Below are 18,595 nucleotides of genomic sequence, written 5' to 3' on the forward strand. Positions count from 1 at the left end.
TTTCTTCACAAAGTAAAGCCCTGTTTCATCATACAAGGCTGTCACACAACAGTAGTGAAAACAGCAGATCTACAAGCACACAACGCCTCGCACCGCTTGTAGATCTGCTGTTTTCACTAGTTTAAATCATTTTTAAAATGATAAATACAATATTGGCTTTCAAGCAGTTTCAAGGGGCACACTTGACCCTTCTCAGGGGCACACCAAAGGTCCCCAGGCACAGTGGTTGAGAAACACTCCATAATCAATTTAACCCATGTGTTTAATATTATATTATAACCAGTAAGACTCCCTAATCGGGAGATAAGCGACCGTTGGTCGCTTATCTCCACAAATAGGCCAAAAGTTTGTTTTTACCAATTATTACACTCTATGTGAACATTTACATCAACAAATCCCAAGTACTATGCAGAACGACCCATTTCAAGTTTTTAATGTACAACAATATTTAGAAAATAGGTCTACAAGCTGACAGTCCTCGTCCCTTATATTCCCATAGGTTATATGGAGATCTCAGTGTTTGTCAGTCCTTGTTCATTTATGCCCATATATGGACATCTCTATATCTACTGTAACAGTCCTTGTCCCTTTATGCCCATATATGGAGATCTCTTAACTGTAAGTCCTTGTCCCTTTTATGCCCATATATGGATATTCCTGATGTCATCAGTATATGAACATATATGGGCTTTCTGATATGCCCATATATGGAGATCTCTTAACTGTAAGCCCTTGTCCCTTTTATGCCCATAGCGATAAAGTGACCAAGGCAGAATAAGCAGGAAAGCAAAAAAGCAAGGGAAAGTCTAGAGAGGCATCGTCTGATATTTTCACACTCCATAATTAATTAACCCATGCAGACCTGAGGACCCGGTTCTATAAATGTCTTCTAAATCATAACGGTTTTCTAATAAACCTGTGTTTCCATATCAGTGGTGCACTTGAACTTGGCAAAACGGGGAGAACTCAGAACCATTGGCCAAAGGGTGGCGCTATATATAGCACCTAATTGAAAATCCAAACTTTTAACAGGTATAACTCAACCCTCTGACCTTTGACCTCTAGATCTGCCACCATTTTGAATTATATGAAGAAAAAAAAAAAGAGTTAAAATCTATCTCCTCCTGGGATTTTCACGCAATGTGCACAAAACATTTTACACATGAACTTTGGACCAATATCTAAAGAAAATGCTCGTTCTTTAGTTTTTAAGTAAAAAAATATATATAGCTTTTAAGAGCCAATGAATATTGCAGTTCTGTGAAAAGTATTCTTCTGCCCCGATAATTTAGATATCGTCGTTGTCAGGTGAAAATCTTGTAGGTCCAAAACAGTTTGTTTTGCATTTATCATTTTAAACATTATTTTAACTAGTGAAAACAGCAGATCTATAAGCACACAACACCTCGTGGTACAAGGCGTTTGTGTGCTCGTAGATTGGCTGTTTTCACTACTTTTGTGCGACGGCCTTGTATGATTTGCGAAAGAACGTACACATTTGGATATGCAAGGTTTCCACCCGACAACAACGATATATGTTGTTGTTGCTGCTCTTGTACCACCATTATTACTGGGGTTGGTGTGGGCCAGACAGTAGCCCCCCGCGGGCCGCAAATGGCCCGCGGGTCGCCTATTGGGGAACCCTGATGTAGAGGGTCACTGAAACCAATCTCACTCCAGTTGGCCGAAGGGGGGCAATTGTTTTAAAAACGCAACCTTTGCAACCAGGCATAAGTCATGCCTGGTTTGGCATGAAGCCAGGAACACATCTGTTTGTTTGACCAGTAAACTCCGCCCTTAGACGCGAGTTACACTTGCAAATGAATTTCATCCTTGTCCCTTTCATCCTTGTACAGAGTAATTTCTGATGCCAATGAAATGGTCTTCATACTAGGTCAATAAACTGCCTCTTCCATTGCCCACAAGATGACGCAGCCCTTTGTGTGGATTAACGTACCGATGTCATACATTCTCCATTGGACCCGTCGCGCCCTCCTCCGTGCTGCGCTGGAACTGGGCAAAGCCGAGGAACACTTGCTCCAGCGTCACCTGGCCCACGCAGTAGTCCTCCACGTGATACTTCTCCTTGGCGGCCTCCATGGCCCCGAACACCCGTGCCCAGGTGACGGCCTCGCCCAGGGCCAGGTGGTAGGTCACCGTGCCCTGGTGCTCGTCCTTCAGCCGGCAGCTCGGGAAGGTGCGTTCCACAAAACGTTTGAAGCGCTGCAGGTTGCTCCCTTCCTCCTCCTCCTCATCCTCGTCCTCCACCTCCTCTGCGCGGTCGTGCGGTCGCGCCACCTTCGCCAGCAGGGTGTAGCCGCTGCCGAACTTGCTCTTGAGATGCTGGACGCTGCCCAGACACTTGAGCCGCCCGTTGACCATGACGCCCAGCCGGGTGCACAGGGCCTCGCACTCCTCCATGTTGTGCGTGGTGATGACCACGGCCTTGCCCGACTCCCGCGTGGCGCGCGTCACCGCGTCCCACAGCAGCCGCTTGGCAGCGGGGTCCATGCCGGCCGACGGTTCGTCCAGGAGGACGAGCGGGGGCCCGCCGATCAGCGCCACGCCGGCGCTCAGCTTCCTCTTGCTGCCGCCGCTGTAGGCACCGACCAGCTTGTCGGCGTGGGGCTCCAGCAGCAGCGACACCAGGAGGTCCTGCACGCAGGCGGACAGACGTCTCTCGGGGATTCCCCTGAGCCTGCCGTACATGTGCAGCGTCTCCCGTCCCGTCATGTGATCCAGGAGTGCGTCGAACTGGGGACAGTAGCCGACACGCCGCTGCACCTCTTTGACGGCGCTACAGACGCTGTGTCCGTCCACGTAGGCGTCGCCGGAGGTGACGCTCTCGTCCCCGGTCAGCATCTTGAAGGTGGCCGTCTTCCCGGCGCCGTTGAATCCCAGCAGGCCAAAGCACTCTCCTCTCCCCGTGGCCAGAGACAGCCGGTCCACGGCCGGCGGGGTCCCCGCGCCGCCGTACGACTTGCTGAGTTCCTGCAGGACCAGGGGGCTGCCGGCCGCCGACTCGGCCGCGGGCCGCCACTCCAGGAGCCTGCTCCTCTCCGCGGCCACGTCGCTGTCCTCTGGAAGCGGCGCAGAGTCCAACGGCCGGCGCCGCCGCCGCGAGAGCCTTCCGCCCAGCGAGCGGAGGAGGGAGCCAAAGACACGCCGGAGGGTCCAGACCACCTGCAGCTCCATGACAAAGAGCAACGCCATGAAGACCACGCCCTGCACCGAGAGGGACACCAGGTAACGACCCATCCCGGGCGCGGACATGGAAAAGTAGTTCTCCTTCGTCATGTAGAAACACAACAAGGACATGCCCAGGCAGTAGCTAGGGAAGATCTGAAAGATCTTGTCCATTACCTTCACCCTCGTAGGATCAATGAAGAAGGTGAAGATGGCAGTGGCTGATACGATGTTGAAGAAGGTGAGGCATTTGTAGGCGGAGCCCGGTGTGTTGAACAGGAGGCTGAGCAGGTACATGAGCGGCGTGACGGCCCAGCCGTACAGCATCAGCATCAACAACGCGCTCGCCAAGCGGTCGGCCCCGACGAAGGCCTGGAACGGATCCGCCCCCGCAAACGCCCGCCAGATCCCCAGCAGGAGGAGGCAGGGTGGAAGGAAGCTCAGCAGGTCCCACAGCAGGGCCGAGAGCCAGTAGTTGGCCAGATAGACGCCGCTGACCTGCTGGACGTGCTTGGACTTGACGCTGCGCTCCGTGACCAGCAGCTGGGCCAACGTGCTGGCAACGGACATCAGATACATCAGACTGACGATTAATACGATGAGAAATAAGATAAAACTCCTCCATTCCCCCTCGTCGGTTGAGGGTGGCATGGGCCAATTCCCGGTCCGGATGGAAGCGGACGGATTCCCTGCCACGAGTTTGAACAGTGCGTTGTCCACCATCCACAGGGCCGTGGCCGCGGTGTGGTAGCCCTCAATGTTGAAGTACGCCGTGGCCGTGACCTCTGCAGAGCTGTTGCTGCTGCCGTTGAAGATGGCACCCACCACACACTGCTGGTCGAACACCTTGCCCTCCTTCACCGCCTGGGTCAGGATGTAGTTGTTGAAGTTACCATCGACGTTGACGATCTGTGCCCCCGATGCTTTGACCTGGGATTCGTATGCATCTGCCCAATCCTTTACCAGGGCATCTCCGTCCACCCGGACCACGGGGACTCTGGTGTGGCCGTAGAGGCTGAGATCCAGGTTCAGCTTTGGCTGGGCAGACTCAAGCGAAAACCACCAAAGAATCCAGTACACAAAAGTCATTACGGCGAGGGGCACCAGGAACTGGGCCACCATCACCTTCCAGTTCCTCAGGCTGTACAGAGCTCTCTTCAGGAACATGGCGTAGAACTGCTGCACGCATAATCTGAGCCCAGTGTTGAGATTCAAGTCCTCTGAGCCGAGCATCTGGCTGTCAGCGAGCTCTGTGGTGTCCTTCGTTCCAGCGGCGCTGCCATCTGCGTCGTCTGCAGTCCTCTGAACGACCTCGACGTCCAACCTGGATTCCGCCAGTTTCCCCACCTTGAGGAACACCTCCTCCATGGTGGTGAGAGACGCTCCGTAGCTGGAGACTCCCAGCTTCTCCCTGTTCGCCTCCAGCTGGGAAAACAGCTCCTCAAACCGGTCGGTGCTCTCCTTAGGCAAGATGTAGGAGAGCTCCGCCCCCACGTTGCTCTCCAGCGCCGCGTTGGGGACGTGCGCTTGGACCAGACGGGTGATCTGGGACACGTCGCAGGCGGCCTCCTTCACGATGACCATGTGGTAGCCGGCGCCGTACTTGTTCTTGAGGAAGAGAGGCGAGCCGCAGCACTGCAGCTCTCCCCCGGCCATGATGGCCACGCGGTCGCCCAGCCGGTCGGCCTCGTCCATCATGTGCGTGGTGATCACCACGGTGCGCCCGCGCTTCTCGCCCTGCAGCAGGTCCAGGGCGGCGCGCCGCGCCGCCGGGTCCATGCCCGTCGTGGGCTCATCCAGCATCACCACCCTGGAGCCGCCGGCCAGGGCGATGCCGATGGACAGCTTCCTCTTCGTGCCTCCGGAGAGCGTCTTGGCGCGGGCGTGGCGCTTGTCCTCCAGGTTGAGGACGGAGAGGAGGTGGTCCACGTCGGCCTGGACCCGCTCTCTGGGGAAGCCCTTTAGCTGCGCGTAGAAGAACAGGTGCTCGCTGACCGTCAGGTTATCGAACAGGATGTTGTGCTGAGGACAGAGAGACAGGCTGCGGCGCACCAGAGCCATGTCGTGACGGATGTCGTGACCGTCGACCCGGGCCCGTCCGCTGGTGGGCGGCAGCAGGCCGGTCAGCATGGACAGCGTGGTGGTCTTCCCGGCCCCGTTGTGCCCCAGCAGAACGGTGATCTGCCCCTCCAACATGTTCAGCGTGAGGTCCCGCACGGCCTGCTGCGTCCGCCCGCCCACTCTGAACTCCTTGGTCAGATGTCTGATCTGGACCCCGGGGACCAGTCCGGTGGGCTCCTCCTCCATGAACTCTCCCCTCCTCGCAGCGCTCCCAGCGACCTCCTCCTCTTCCTCCTCTTCCTCGTTCCCGCTGGCCGTAGCCCCGCGGGCGCTGCTGCGCCAGTAGGAGGGCAGGATGAAGAAGTACCACGGCAGCGGCACTCCGTACTCGCCGGGGAAAACGGCGTCCACGTACCACGCCACCAGGCCGTACAGCCAGGCGTCCAGCAGCAGCATCCCCAGCACCGTGGCCAGGGACACGTTGTTGCCCACCGACCCCGTTTCAAACAGCTTGGACCACCGCATTCCCCCGCCTCTGGCTTCAAACCTCATGAAGAGCTCGGCTCCTGTAGCCATGGCCACGTTGGAAATAAGGCAGAGTGATGTCCTCTGAGCATGGCTCAGCGGAAAGCCGATCAGGAACAGATAAGGCGAGTAGCTCAGGATGTAGATGAAGTTGCCCGCCCATGCCGCTACGTAGGCCCGCGAGAAGAAGGTGCTGATCATGAAGCTGAAGTTGACGGTGGCCACGGCAAAGAGCAGCAGGAAGACGAACACCAGCGTGGGGTCACTGTTGCTCAGCACGGCCAGGGGGCCGCTGACGGGAACAAACAGGAGCAGAGTGATGAAGAAGATGGAGACGGAGAGACTGAGGAGGAAGGTGAGGAACCAGGCGCTCCAGTGCAGCCAGTTGCTGACGCCCATGATGCACATGTACTCCTTCAGCTTGTTCTCCTTCTCCTGAGCCAGGGCCTGCACCACGTTGACCGAGGTGTAGAGGAAGCTGAGCACCAGAAGGTGGGGCAGCAAGGTCCGAAGGCTATTGTCTTCCGCGTACGCCGGATAGGGGAAGCGGGACAGGAGCACCGTGGTCCGGCTCAGCAGGGAATCCGCCAGCGTTCTGTTGTAGGACCGCATGATGGCCCGGTCCACGGCATGTTGCACCGCCAGGAAGCCCTCGCCATGATAATCGGGATCACCCCCCATGTTGTTCTTCACCCGGGGTCCGGCACGACCAGTAGGGGAAGGGAACAGGCTGTCGGTGTGCCAGCCATCCCAGCCAGTGGAGTGGGGGAACCGCAGGTGGTAGCTCACCTGCTGGGGTAGCGGTTCATTGCTGGCACCGTCGAAGGGAGGTTCGAACACCACGGCGGCGAAAAACTTCCTCGAGCGATCGTCCCTCACGTAGTCCTCCAACTGCTTCTCCGTGTCAAACCCTCGTAAGGAGAACACGTTGCCGCTCAGTGCGGAGCTTAGGCTCTGATTAACATCCAGCGCTATGCTAAGCGCGCTGCGCGGCACGTAGGCCAGCTCCATGCTTCTGTTGCCGAACATGCCTGTTAAGTGGCGAGGAAGAGCGTCGACGGGGGAGTTTGTGTAGACATTGTGGTCGACGTGGTCCAAGGGTCTAACAAAAGAATCCGCCCACAAAATGATGACGATGCACAGGAGCAGCAGAGGCAGGGCCAGTTCACACACGGTCGCCAGGGGGCGACGCTTTCGCAGCAGAAAGTTCTTCCACAGCAGGACGCCAAACTGCCGCCGCCAGAGTCTCATGGTGAAGTCTGAAGTCCTCTCTGTAGTCTGAAGTCCTCTCTGTAGTCGCTTCTGGTTGATGGTGACAGAATGGAGATGTGTTGACGCTGCTTCCTTGACTGTCACCGTCCATCGATAATAGGCATTATTCATAGCCGACTGACATCACGGACGACATCGATATTGTGACGTCAGGCATGTCCATAGTAATAATAACTAGAAATACTGTTCCTACGAAACAGCGTGGGCTCGCATGTAACTCCATGTATGGGCACAAACATCTACCCTTTTGGCTGCACCTCATTGGCTCACTGGTCACTTTATAATATATTTTATCTTAGTGTGTTTTTGAAGCGGTGAAAGTCGCTTCCAATGAGTGGCTTTGTGTGTCCCACGCCCATATATGGACATTTCAGTCCAGAATGAACAGGTTTTTCAAAAACAAAATGTGTGTTTCATGTCCATTTGTGACTGGGTCTGGTACTTTGTTCCTTATGTCTGCATTGGTCATTTTTCTTTTTTGTACAGATTATCCAAGTACAGAATCTAAGCTTTCATATGATGTATCATTTGTTGAAATTAAAGCATATTTGAAGAAGTTATGGACATTTTAAACTTGTTGCACCATAAACCCCAAAGTGCTTAAAAAGCCATTTGAATGCCAGGAACATTGACACCTCTAGGTAGCCAGAAGTGGCTGTGACAATAGGAGGGACAATAGGTACTTACCTACACCCCTAAATCACTCCCCCCAAGTCAAACCACACCCACAGTGGTATAGCTGTCAACTTCAAATGTACTTTTATTCCACTACAATTATTTAAAACTACTATTTAGTAGTAGACCTGTGGTAATATATTGTGCTATAGTGCTTGCAGCCATGTCAGAAATAGTGGCCAGTGGTCTTTTCTACCTCCTCCCCTCCTTATATGCTCATCCTGTCATTTTCTCCTTTTTGTAGTTTTTATTTTTCACTAAAATAGTGTATTACAAAAGAAAAAGTTTTTACAGTGTAAAAAAAAGTCTATTACAAAAGAAAGTGTTTACAGTGTACTCTTTAACGTCGGCTACGAAGCTTGCGGAGCATCTGCTGTACACAGCAAATAGTCCAGTCATTATATGAAAAAACCTAAAACAAATTGCAATAGTACTTACTATACACTACACTGTAGTGTATAGTAAGTGAAGGTAGGTAGGTCGTTTTCAAAACTTTCCCCTGATGGGATTCCTTGGGACTTTTTTCACCGGAGGTTTTAGTTACTCCACACCGCCCTCTACAGATCTTGTCAATAGAAATGTCCATTGACCACATTTTGCCTTCCGGTGAAATATTCTGTTATCTGGATAAAAAAGTGTATTTTAGACGCGATGTTGGGAACTCTGAGTGTTCCCACTAAGTAAAGTAGGCTTTCAACTCCCCAAATCCGTCTTTGTTTTGGTGAGTAGCGAAACTGTATCTTTTATTTTCACTACAGACGAGTGAGCGTGTCGCCTGTAATGCCAGCACAAGGACTCATGATGACATAGCGTTTTCAACATGCTGCTTCGATTTTCCACGTTTTCTTTGTGTGTCCGAGAGCGACTGAGATCACGATGTAGGCTATACATAAAAAAATACATCCTTCCAGAATACTGTCTTCAGCAAACCGTTAACATTAGCGAGATGAAGTTAGTTACTGTGTAGACTGTTTACAAGCAGATAGCACGCTGTATGGGCGTGCTGAAATACAAGACAATGCATTCCTTAAACCAATCGTGCTCCCGTGAAATCGCTATGCAAATCTAAAGAGCTCCATTTCTCCGCCTCCTAAAACAGCAGTAAAACTCTCCCAAAGAAGGCAACTTTGCTACACTAATGTTGCCATATACACTAACAGACCTTAACAAAGATATCTTATGGAATGAAAACCCTCTTCTATATTCAAACTGTTAATTATAGACAAAAACGAAAAACAAAGAAATTTTTAAATCAATCTTATTTTCGCATTTTCTGCCTTGTAAAATTGCCGACATTTGGCCGTTTCCACCAGCCTCGGACACATTTATGGTCATGTCAGTCCAGAATGAACAGGCATTCTCAAAAACAAAATGTCTGTCACCTCATGTCCATATAATATATGGACATGAGGTGACAGACATTTTGTTATTATGGTCATTTCAGTCCAGAATGAACAGGTTTTATCTGTCCCGTACGTCCAGGATATCAGTCCAGAATGAATAGGCTTTTTCAAAAAGCAAAATATGTGTCCCATGTCCATATATGGCCATTTCAGTTCAGAATGAACAGGTTTTATCTGTCCCGTACGTCCAGAATATGTGTGTAGTGTCCCTCCCGGTCTGATCATTGGCAATCTTGAACATTGGTCAAGCTTCACATGACAATTTGGCTCTCCAGACAATTCTATACTAAGATTCACCGCTTCACTTCGAACCAAGGTTTGATTTTTATTAGTCCATTGGTTCTTGATTGCATTTATGGTTTTAGAAATATTGTAAAGGTTTCAATTAATTAAAGATTTATATTCACTTGTAATAGTTGTTTGTGTGCTTTGCTTCAGGGAACACTCTTTGCTAAACTGCTCTTTAACTGCTATTATCAGATATTACAAACCTGGGTTTTACTTTATTATTATTTAAAGAGGACTATATAGCTCCACACAAAGGTGATGTTACATTCAGTTCTTAATGCGTTTGACACAGCACACTTGGTTGTATTTAGTACTTTATTGTACTTCAAGGCCTATTTTAAATAGAGCCTTGGGTCATTCCACACTTAATACATATATAAACCTTTCTGTCAACCCTACTGGTCACGGGGGTCCTGACATAAACTGTATGTCCCTGTTTTATGTCCAGAGTGTACAAAGACAAATTCATATCAACTATGTTGACATGGCAATTAATGTCAACAAGGAATCTTGAATTGAACATTGATTAAAACTAACCACGATCACAGAGTTCACCTTAGTGACTTTAGGCCAGGGGTCCTTGGGGGGGGGGGGCTTCCAAGGGGTCCCCTGCTAGTTTCCAAAGCCAAGTTTACACCGTGCTGCATAATGTTGATGAGGATGATGATGGTGCGCACTGGATAGAAAGTGAAGCTCAGTCGATATGAACTCCAATCAATATCAGCTTTAACATTTTAAGTGTGTGTGTGTGTGTGTGTGTGTGTGTGTGTGTGTGTGTGTGTGTGTGTGTGTGTGTGTGTGTGTGTGTGTGTGTGTGTGTGTGTGTGTGTGTGTGTGTGTCCGAGCCAGCGAGAGAGAGAGAGCCTATTAACAAGCCAGCATAACTTAAACTCCACCCACCCATACATACATTCATTCATTCTAAAGACAGTCTGTCAGCAGCTGTATGAGGACTGTCCATATTGTTATGGTGTTATCATTGTGTGTAGGCTACAGTAGACATAGCGTCCATAGTGTTATGGTGTTATCATTTAATTGTGTGTAACTACAGTAGACATATATAGTGTCCATATTGTTCTATTATTGAAAGCAGTCCTCAGTCATGGAGGTGAGGGATGAGCCATTTCAGCACCAGGACAGCTCCTTTCAGCACCAGGACAGCTCTGCAGGTAAGAAAGCAACTCATGTTGATCGATCTCTCTCTCTCTCTCTCTCTCTCTCTCTCTCTCTCTCTCTCTCTCATCTCTCTCTCTCTCTCTCTCTCTCTCTCTCTCTCTCTCTTGGCATGACAAAATATTTCTTACATTGCCAAAGCATACATATAACATAAAACAAAGCATAACATTGGACACAAGTGAGCTATAAACATCCTAACAACAATAAATAATAATTGTTGTTAGGATGTTCTCCTTCACCGAGTGAACACAGTCTGTCTTCTCTAGGCAGGCAGCTCTGTTTGTGTCTGGCTGTTTCTATGGCCAGGTGGTGGTCACTGAGTCTGTACATAGTCAAAGTCTTCCTCAGTTTGGGATCAGTAACAGTGGACAGGTACTCTGCAACGGTGTATTCTCGGTTTAGGGCCAAATAGCATTCTAGTTTGCTTTGTGTTTTTGTTGTATTTTTCCAATAGGTGATATAGTTTTCTTGTTGCATTTTGATAACCTGGTTCGTGGAGGTTGTTTTAGTCAGGGGAGGGTTGGTGGAGGTCAGTCATAGTGTATAACATGAATAGCACACTATTGCACCAGGAGACAAACCCTGGCTGCTCATCCCCTGATCATTGTGGGCTTGTCTGAAAGGTCTTCCCATGGCATCTGATTCACAAAGAGTATCTAGTGGTGAAGATAAAGTTTTCCCAGGACTACAGTGTGTTAACCCAGTGTTTCTCAACCTTTTTTCTGCATGGGTACACTTTTCATGTCCCAAGAAATCTGTATCTCCAAGTTTCAAATGTGTACGTTTCTTCCCAAAGTAAAGCCCTGCTTCATCAAACAAGGCTGTCGCACAACAGTAGTGATAACAGCAGATCAACAAGCACACAACGCCTCGCACCGCGAGGCGTTGTGTGCTTGTAGATCGGCTGTTTTCACTCGTTTAAATCATGTTTAAAATGATAAATACAATACTGGCTATCAAGCAGTTTCAAGGGGCACACTTGACCCTTCTCAGGGGCACAACAAAGGTCCCCAGGCACAGTGGTTAAGAAACACTGTGTTAACCTGTCGGGCAACCACACTAACAAACAACAACAACAATGATGTTGGTTTAGATTTGTTATGCCATTGTTTTTATGCTGTGGCTCCAAGCATCACCTGCAGTTCCTGGCTTTCATTGACTCCAATGTATTCTACAGCACTGTTTAAAGGAGTAGTTCACCCCCAAAATGACTTTTTTCTATTGATTAGTCACGCCATGGAGAGTAGAGTTCAATAATATTTTTTTCCTAAGACATTCCTAAGACAAAAATTTGATTCGAGTAAATTTACCCCCATTGATTCCGGATGGGGACCCGTTTCGAAACAGGTCCCCATCCGGAACGAATGGGGGTAAATTTATTGTTATCACATTTTTGTCTTAGGAATGTGACAAAAAACTAAAAATATTATTGAACTCTACTCTCCATGTCATGAGTAATCAATAGAAAAAAGGTTTTTTTGGGGGTGAACTACTCCTTTAAACAGTGTTTGTTCATAGTCTCTCATTCACTCCAATGTATTCTACAGTACTGTTTAAATAGTGTTTGTTCATAATGGGAGCGTTTCGCTGTTACTACGTGTCATCTGTTCGACACCCAACTCTAACCCTTACCCTAACCTCCGTGGGGTGAGTCCATAACCCTCCCGACGCTCCTTTGTGGAACGGCCGTGACGGTCGTTCGAAAGAGCGAGATTTCCCCGTTCATAATCTGGTCAACATGGCTCTCATTGACTCCAATGTATTATGACAGCCACAACACCAGAGGGAGCAAAAACAAAGATCTGAAAATACAAACCCACACAAGACAAATATGGGTAAATTCTCCTTCTACATCACTGCCACCCAGGGGTGGAATTCCTTGACTACCTCCCTTAAAACATGTAGCTCGCTGGCATCCTTCAAAACTGCCCTCCCTGAAAACTCACCTTTCAGGCGGCCAGAGGCCAGAATGTTTTCTTTGCTTGCTATTTGCATATATATGTACATGAATTGAATACCAAGGACCGTAAAAGGACTTATGTGGGATGCTCCTTTTAGGCAGGGGGTTTGACTGTACTGTACATTTTCTATAGTATTTACTATATTTGTACTGTCCTCCGTTGCTGTCTAATAAAATATTCAATCAACCAATCAATTATACATACATAGTGTTTGTTCATAAGGTGGTCACCATGGCTCTCATTCTCTCCAAAATATTCTATATATAAATTATGTTTATTCATAAGCGTGTTGAAGGGATATTCCACTTTCAAAAAACCTTTTGGTCATTTTATCGTCTAATCAGGCTTTTAATTTTCTTGATTCAAACTCCATTTTAACCATGATAGATTCATTAAAAACACCCATCTTTCTGGTGACTCATACTACCCTCCTAATACATGAACAGGCCATGTTTTTTCAATAATCTTTTATTTTTATTTTTAATAATTCATTGGGAAAATTGAAAATAAATAAATAAAATAACATTTTATTAAAAATAAATGAAAAAAGTTACTGAAAAAAACACGGCCTGCTCACATATTAGGAGGGTAGTATGAGTCACCAGAAAAAAATATGGATGTTTTTAACGAATTCATCATGGTTAAAATGGAGTTTGCAGTTACAATGGGTGTGGGGAGAGGAACTGGGCCTGGAGGGCCTGGTAACATTTACATCAAATATCTAAATATTGAATCAAGCAAATTAAAAACTGTTCAGGGTGTTCATAAAAGCTTGATTAGACGATAAAATGACCAAAAGTCTTTTTGAAAGTGAAATATCCCTTTAACATGGCTCTCATTCTCTCCATTGTATTCTATATATAAATATTGTTTGTTCATAAGCGTGCTAACATGGCTCTCATTCACTCCAATGTATTACAGCGGAGCAGTGGAATTGGCTGACCTTCTTTGTATTTACCTTGGTGGGGACTGGGGAGCCCCATCCCCATCCAAGGGGACTGGGGAGCCCCATCCCCATCCAAGACACAAATAGCAAGACTCGCAGACACACTTCTTTAGGAGGCAGGAAGCAGGGTGGAGTTTCATTCCAAAGGGAGGGTGAAGGTGAACACAGTTTCTGAACCATTCTTTAGCTCAAGGGTCTTCAACAGGGGGTCTGGGACCCCTAGGGGGTCCTCAGAGGTACTACAGGGGGTCCTCTCCTTTTTAGCCTGATTCTTCACCAGATTCTGAGAACTTAAGCCAAAAATAGCCGATCTACAAGCTCACAACGCCTCACGCTGCGAGGCGGTGTGAGCTTGTATATGGGCTATATTTGGCAAAGAGGTTTGAGGGGAGAAGTATTGACAGTTCAAGTGGTTAAATATCTGAAAACAAATTGACATGAATCCAAAAGACACTCAAACAATGAAACTATAGTATATGGCATCTATGACAAGGTTCTGGGGGTCCCTGCTTCATCTCTCTCTCAACTAAGGGGTCCTTGGCCTGAAAACGTTGAAGACCCCTGCTTCAGCTCCATGCTCACTGAACTCAATATTTGACATGATCGTCACAAGCCAATTAGTGTACCCCAAATCATCTTACTGAAATGGCTTCTTTCTGAGGGACAAATCAAGAGAAAGTCAACGTAATTATCCACCCTTCTATGTCCCAGTAACACACTCTTGGCAGGATACACCAGTAAACCTGCATGGGAGAGGATTGGTCTCTGATGGGTACGATTGGGACAGGTTATCTTCCTATGTTAAAGATCTTTGGCACTACAACAGTATACAGGCTTTCCTGTTTGCCAGTGTTGCCATGTCTGCTTATATTAAGCAACTTCAGGCTTGTTTCTAAAGTGCAGTTGCTTCTGCCTGTATTTTCCTTATGTTGTTTAAACCAGTGGTTCATATCAAGGACCCCCAGGTCATCTTTATGTATGTATCTACCCGAGGACCCCCGTCTGAAGATGTGTCGTGTCAGGGGACCCCCTATAAAACAAATTGTGTTGTTCAAATGTTTCGAAAATATAGAAAATGTGTTTTTTCTTTTTTCCCAACATTTTCTTTTTAAATCTACAAGCTCACAACGTGTCGCCGTGTGCCACGGTGTGAGCTTTTAGATCTGCTGTTTGCAAACAGCCGTGGTAGTGGTAAACCTTAGCTTGTTTTCATAGACCTGTTCCGCTTGGTTCTCTGGCACAATCTGGCAACACAACGACTAGCTGCATTCACCTGCAGCTTGCTAGCATGCTACTCACCTGCACAGAATGTCTTGACAGAAAGTAACTCATATAACATGTTCTACGGTGGATTCTAATGAAACATCCACTTAATGCAGATAGAAAGAGGATAATTGAAGCTTTCTGTGCAGCTGCAATGTTGGTGAGTTATCATCGTTTAATACAATCAGATGGGTATTTTCTGTTTGGATACATGGACTGCCAATGGTTGGTCTTGCAACTCTAGATTCAATAAATTAAAAACAGAATTTAGAGTTGCTTGCAGCTAGGTTCGTGTCAAAGTGTCCTTTAGACCAGGGGTTCCCAAACATTTTTGGCTCGGGGCACCCTATACATATTTTTTTCATCCAAGGCACCTCTACATTATTATATTCCTAATTTTCACTCAGCACCTTATATTTATAGCATATTTTAGCGATTATGTTGCGAGGAAAGTGAGATAATAGCCATTTTGGTTAGAACTGACTGAAAATAACTTTGTACTTCAAGTTTAAAATGATACTAAATACATTTTGAAATGTCCAAATACATTTAGATTTAAAATATTATCAAATTATCTCACGGCACCCCTGGACTGCCGTCGCGGCACCCCAGGGTGCCCCGTCACCCACTTTGAAAACCACTGCTTTAGACAAGACACTGCAGAGGCAGTGGCTCAGGGGTAGAGAAACCCTCTTAGAACACAGAGGGGTCCCCGAAGCTGTAAGGGTCCATTTGGTTCCATGTGTACACTCTCAGAGTCACAGAGCTGTAAGGGTCCATTTGGTTCCATTTGTACACTCAGAGTTACAGAGCTGTAAGGGTCCATTTGGTTCCATTTGTACACTCTCAGAGTTACAGAGCCGTAAGGATCCATTTGGTTCCATTTGTACACTCTCAGAGTTACAGAGCCGTAAGGGTCCATTTGGTTCCATTTGTACACTCTCAGAGTTACAGAGCCGTAAGGGTCCATTTGAAACCCCCTCAACAAACCCAGGGGGTCTCTGGAACTTGTAAAACAGAACAATAATGTGTCTATAATACTGTATGCATGATTAAATTTGTGTTCATAAAACATGTATGAAGAACAAAATTATGTCTAATATCTAGGCCAGGGGTTTTCAAACTTTTTTGTCTCAGGGCACCCCATGAATATTGTTTTAATCCGAGGCACCCCTACATTATAATTTTCACTCCCAGCACCTTATATTTATAGCATATCGTCGTTGTCGGGTGGAAACCTTGTATGTCCAAAACCGTTCGTTTTGTATTTATCATCTATAAAATGTACTAAACTAGTGAAAACAGCCGATCTACAAGCACACACGCTTGTAGATCGGCTGTTTTCACTAGTTTTGTAACTTGGAAATACAAGGTTTCTGCCCGACAGTGACGATATTTTAGTGATTATGTTGCGAGGAGAACGTTGAGATAATAGCCATTTTGGTTAGAACTGACTGAAAATAACTTTGTACTTCAAGTATAAAATGATACTAAACATTTTTTTCAAGTGTCCAAATAAATTCCAAATATTATCAAATTATCTCGCGGCACCCCTGGACTGCCCTCACGGAAGAACATTTACTCAAGTAGTACTTTAATACAATTTTGAGGTATTCATACTTTACATGAGTATTTCCAATTTCCAATACTTTTACTTCTACTCCACTACATCTCGGATCCAAATATTGTACTTTTACTCAACTACAATTATTTGAAATCGAATAGCTTTGCAGATATACATGATAATATTATAAAACATAAATAAACCACTTTAGCCCTGTTGTAGACCGTGGTTATTTGAACATATTCGATCTACAAGCTCACGACACGTTTTGAGCTTGTAGATCTTTTAGAGCTTGTAGATCTGCTATTGTCAAACATGTTGTACTTCTACTTTTGGTGCTTTTAAGTACATTTTGACGCCAATACGTTAGTACTTTTATAGCAAATTGCAGCACTAGATTGTTTTTTAATTGGTTGAATCTAGGGTTGCAATACCTCCCATAGGCAGCCAATGCATCAAAACAGTTTTTTGCTATCTGATTGTATTAAACTACGTCAAACTCACCAACAGTCTTTATGGAAAGCTTGGAAAGCTCTATCTGCAAAGTGTTTGTTTCATAAAAACCCAGCGTAGACATGTTATGAGTTACTTTCTGTCAATAAATCCGAGCAGACATGGTTTATTTTCTAAGTGTTGAACTTCGGAAGCGCTCGTCTTCTATTACGCAGCGTCCCGCTGCCTCCTGCATTATGTGACATTTAGAACCAGCTGGTACACTGAACCGTTGAGTGACTTACCACAAGCGCTTCCAAACTCCAGCACTTAGAAAAATTAATCACCTGAACCTGAACATGGAACACTGGGGTTTTTCTGAAACAAACACTTTGCAGATAGAAAGCTTTCCATAGAGCCCCAACATTGGTGAGTTTGACGTTGTTTAATCCAATCAGATAGCAAAAAACTGTTTTGATGCATTGGCTGCCTATGGGAGGTATTGCAACCCTAGATTCATCCGATTAAAATAAATCTAGAGTTGCAATTTGCGGCTAGTACTTTTACTCAAATACATTTTGAAATCTGGAATTCTAACAGTGTATTTCTATATTGCAGTATTGATATTTTAAGTAAAACATGTGAGTACTTTTTACACCCCTGCATATAGGAATGGTTGAAGGGAACCATTAAGGAATCATTTAGACCTGAACGAAAATCTGTTTCACTTTAGATTTGAACCAATTTAAACATTATTTTGTGCTTTAACTTTTGTGCAGATCTACAAGCGTTCAGCGCGGCACTGTGAGCTTGTAGATCTGCTATTTTGTTCAATAGTTAAAGCATTAAATATTTCTAGGCCTAAATGGGTTAAAATCCCCAAGGATCCCAGCCTGCTACAACATAATGCTCCACACTGTAAAGCTGTTTGGATGCAGGCTCTGTAGGAATGCATAATTTACCCTTTAAAATAAAAGTAATCAATGAACCAGGAAGTAGACAGGAAACAACAACTCATCAATCCATTTGCCTCTAATGTGTTGTCAAAACTATATTAGAAATGTTTGTTTATGAAACCGTCTCCTGTAGATGTTTATGTATGTACAGCAGGGGTAGGCAACCTTAGGCATGGTGCCAACATTGGCACAGGGGAGGGTGATCACTGGCACACTGGCAGAGGTGTGAGAGAGAGGATCTATATTTTAAAATCAAATAAACGTGGTCAATTAAAGTCACCTAATTTGCAGCAAATTACATCCTGCACATAATTCTACATTCATTAAAACTCTGAACTTTGACTGGGGAGGGAGACGGGGAGATATATCCGCAAGTTTCCAACATCCCATCATGCATTGCGCAGAAGGTGTGCAGCAGTTTCCGGCGTCGCAGCAGAGTGTGATCTACAAGCTCACAACGGTTGCATCTGCGACGCGACGTGAGCTTGTATGTCAGCTGTTCTCCGGATGTGTCCCACACATAATGCTACAGTAAATTCTCGTGGAAAACAGGTGGATAGCTGAGTCTAATGATCGTTAATCGAGTTAATCCTGAGAATCAAAATGTCACAAATTTAATGGGGTGTCATTCAAATTAAAATGTTGACGTGGCACACTGACTATCTAGAAAATAAATACATGGCACTTCATTACAAAAAGGTTGCTGACCCTTGATGTACAGTATGTACAGTATGTACAGTATGTACATTATGTACAGTATGTACAGTGTGCTCCTCTCTGGCAAAGCTCTTCTTCATACTTTAATGCAGGGGTCACGTTTGTTCAGGCCAAGGAACGACCCCTAGCTGAGAGAGAGATGAAGCAGGGACCCCTTAGCTGAGAGAGAG

At 46.4% G+C, this 18,595-nt stretch overlaps 1 protein-coding gene across 1 annotated transcript; it reads right to left on the reverse strand.

Annotated features, from left to right (window-relative positions):
* Positions 1–1,962: 1,962 nt before the first annotated feature.
* LOC308293643 (phospholipid-transporting ATPase ABCA3-like) lies at positions 1,963–7,155 on the reverse strand (the record flags this gene model as incomplete). The annotated part of the gene is made up of 1 exon (XM_080736238.1): positions 1,963–7,155. One exon carries the CDS (start codon positions 7,153–7,155, stop codon positions 1,963–1,965), a length of 5,193 nt encoding a protein of 1,730 aa, XP_080592364.1.
* Between the last annotated feature and the right edge of the window lie 11,440 nt (positions 7,156–18,595).

The sequence above is a fragment of the Nannobrachium achirus genome (assembly GCF_963921795.1).
Source record: "Nannobrachium achirus genome assembly, chromosome: 11".
NCBI classification, from domain to species: Eukaryota; Metazoa; Chordata; class Actinopteri; order Myctophiformes; family Myctophidae; genus Nannobrachium; species Nannobrachium achirus.